This window comes from Mesitornis unicolor, unplaced genomic scaffold (genome assembly GCF_000695765.1).
Source record: "Mesitornis unicolor isolate BGI_N332 unplaced genomic scaffold, ASM69576v1 scaffold32478, whole genome shotgun sequence".
Classification (NCBI taxonomy): Eukaryota; Metazoa; Chordata; class Aves; order Mesitornithiformes; family Mesitornithidae; genus Mesitornis; species Mesitornis unicolor.
In genome coordinates, this window is record NW_010204406.1 from 4,269 (window position 1) to 4,869 (window position 601).

A 601-nucleotide genomic window follows, 5' to 3' on the forward strand; every position below is an offset into this window, starting at 1 on the left:
ATAACTGCGCGATCTTTTGGTGTGCCGAACTCGACTTCTGTTCTCCTTGGTCCTGTTGCTGCTGAGACTCTTGCTTTGGTTGCACTTGCTTCTCTTGAGTTTGGTTTTGCTGTGTACTTGGAGGTTCAGACTGCTTTGGTTTCTCGTCGGTAGCTTCTGCTTTAGAGCTGTAGGTGGAGGAATCCTCTGCCTCTGCTGTGAGCTGCAGAAAAGCTGTGGAGGTTGCATTGGCTGAGACGTGGGGGTGCTGTAGGCTTGCGAGGGCATTGGTGTGCTGCAGGAGGAACTGGTCGGAGTCAAGAGCTCCATTGCATCCATAGAGTCTTCATTCTGGCTATCATCCTGTCCATCCTCATCCTCATCTTTGTAACAAAGCTTCTTCTGGTGTTTAATGAGATCGAAAATGCGCTGAAAGACCAGACTGCACTTTTTGCACTGGTAGTTCAAGTTGCTTGTCCTGATGTACCTGTCGTTCGTAAGCTCCCGCCGCTCCCCGTCTTTGCCTTCTCCCTGGTTCTCGTAGTTCTTCCTCGCCTTCTGGCGGGCGTTCTGGAACCACACCACTATAACGCGCGTCGGGAGGGTCAGCAGGTTGGAAAGC

At 51.7% G+C, this 601-nt stretch overlaps 1 protein-coding gene across 1 annotated transcript in view; it reads right to left on the reverse strand.

The window, feature by feature from the left end:
- The window catches only part of LOC104545828 (zinc finger homeobox protein 3-like), a gene marked incomplete at both ends in the record, with an annotated part of 5,245 nt that overhangs the window by 4,263 nt on the left and 381 nt on the right, over window positions 1-601 (reverse strand). The window contains 2 exon segments of the mRNA XM_010191052.1: window positions 11-237; window positions 240-601. The exon segment at window positions 240-601 is cut by the window's right edge and continues 33 nt beyond it. Coding sequence (XP_010189354.1) covers window positions 11-237; window positions 240-601 — 589 coding nt within the window.